General features: G+C 69.4%; 1 protein-coding gene across 1 annotated transcript; it reads right to left on the reverse strand.

Annotated features, from left to right (window-relative positions):
• Positions 1 to 773: 773 nt before the first annotated feature.
• On the reverse strand, positions 774 to 1,437 carry MNEG_5167 (hypothetical protein; the record flags this gene model as incomplete). The annotated part of the gene is made up of 1 exon (XM_014046363.1): positions 774 to 1,437. A coding segment is annotated over one exon (664 nt), but the record flags the coding sequence as incomplete, so codon positions are not given.
• Positions 1,438 to 1,712: the final 275 nt, after the last annotated feature.

A 1,712-nucleotide genomic window follows, 5' to 3' on the forward strand; every position in this document is an offset into this window, starting at 1 on the left:
CAGACTTGGCTGCGCGTCCACATGACATAGCCCCGCCAGGCCGGCATGGCGGTGTCAGCCGCGATTGCAGCACGCCCGGCAGCGGTCAACACTGTCACCTGCGCCCGCCTGTGTAACCTGGCTGGTCAACCTGCTGAGCTCTATGTCCACCGTACGCAACATTACACCTTCAAGTGAGCGCGCCTGGCAGCGGCGCGGCTGTGTGATGCCCTCATCACGCCCACCATGTGTAACCCCCTGCCAGGCGGCCCGATGGCCTGCCGCCAATACAACGTCCAACGGTTGTGCTCAATTGAACAGATGGTGCGAGGAATAAAATGACCCGAGAAGCTAGCGATGCAAGGCGCGAGGCTGGTGGGCCGAAATGCGCCTGCACGAGGGCCATCCACACCACAACTGCCGCGCTACAAGCCGATGCCGGTGTGCCAGCGCTGCAGTGATACGGCAGCGCGCGGAGAACTGAGCCCTTTCTTCTGTGTTCGGGGGGCAAGTAACCCAGCCCTACCCCCAGCAAAGTGGCAATATCGAGACAGCAAGGCATGCGCAAGGCTCGTCGCCACCGCACTCATGCAGGCTTGCCGCGAGGCGCAAGCCGCACGGGCAGCGCACGTCTTGGGGCTCGCCTGTGCGTTGCTGGACGAAGCAGCTGGCTAGATGCAGATCCCGGGCCGCGTCGGTGCATGTGGGTGGCATGCGGGTGTGTCACGAGAGCGTGGTCCCCGACGAACGGCGGCCTCAGGTCACCAGGCCCAAGGTCAATGGATGTGACGTCATCAGAGCAGCAGCGCCTGGTGGTTGGCCACCTCCATGCTCCGCCTCTGCCGCGCCGCCGCCGCGAGCACGTCCGCCACCGCCGCCGCCGCCGCGCCAGCCGCCCCCTTGTCCTCGGCCGCCCCACCGCCGAGGCCCTCCGCCCACGCGAGCGCCGCCGCGCGCGCCGCGCGGGCCGCGGCCTCCGAGTCGTCGCCGCTGGATGCCACGCTCCTGTCGTCCCCGCAGCTGCCGCTGTCCAGCGCTGACGACGGCGCAGAGCTGAACGAAGGCATGTGGCGCAGCACACCTGCCACGCCCGGGCTCGGCGAGCGCGTCGGCGCGGCCGACGCGGCCGCGGCGCCGTCGAGCGTGGTGCCCGCCAGCCGGTCCGCCGCCGCCGAGACCGCCGCGTCGGGGTCGGGGCCAAAGGTGTAGTAGGACACGCGGCCGCCGGTGGCCAGCTCCTGGGCGGTGGCGGACTGGCAGCCGTACCCGACCGGCGGCGCGGCCAGCGTGCCCCAGGCGTAGCCGCCGCAGCGGCTGGCGGCGTCGACGGAGAGGGAGACGCTCAGGCTGCCGGGGCGGAAGATAGCGGCGATGCGGGCCAGCATGTCTGCGGGGCAGAAGGCGTCGGCGTCAAAACCACTGACCTCCACGCTCGCATAGGAGAAGCCGTCCTCGGGGCTGCGGCAGTGGGGTGGGGTTGGAGGGGTGGGTCGTGGTCGGTGAACCGGGACTGGGGTGCTGTTGTGGGAACGACTTGTGCGCTATGCGGACTGCGGAGGTCTAAGCAGCCAAATGAAGCACTCGAGGCTCGTGTCGCCCACACGAGCACCCCCCCGCGCGCCACCACTGAAGCAAAGGCAGACTGCTGGCTGCTGGCTGCTGGTGGAGGGGCGCGCTGCTGCATCGGTGGGGGGGTGGCTGGCGTGCTTGGCCGTTAATGCAACACCATGCGT

This window comes from Monoraphidium neglectum (genome assembly GCF_000611645.1).
Source record: "Monoraphidium neglectum strain SAG 48.87 unplaced genomic scaffold scaffold00756, whole genome shotgun sequence".
Classification (NCBI taxonomy): Eukaryota; Viridiplantae; Chlorophyta; class Chlorophyceae; order Sphaeropleales; family Selenastraceae; genus Monoraphidium; species Monoraphidium neglectum.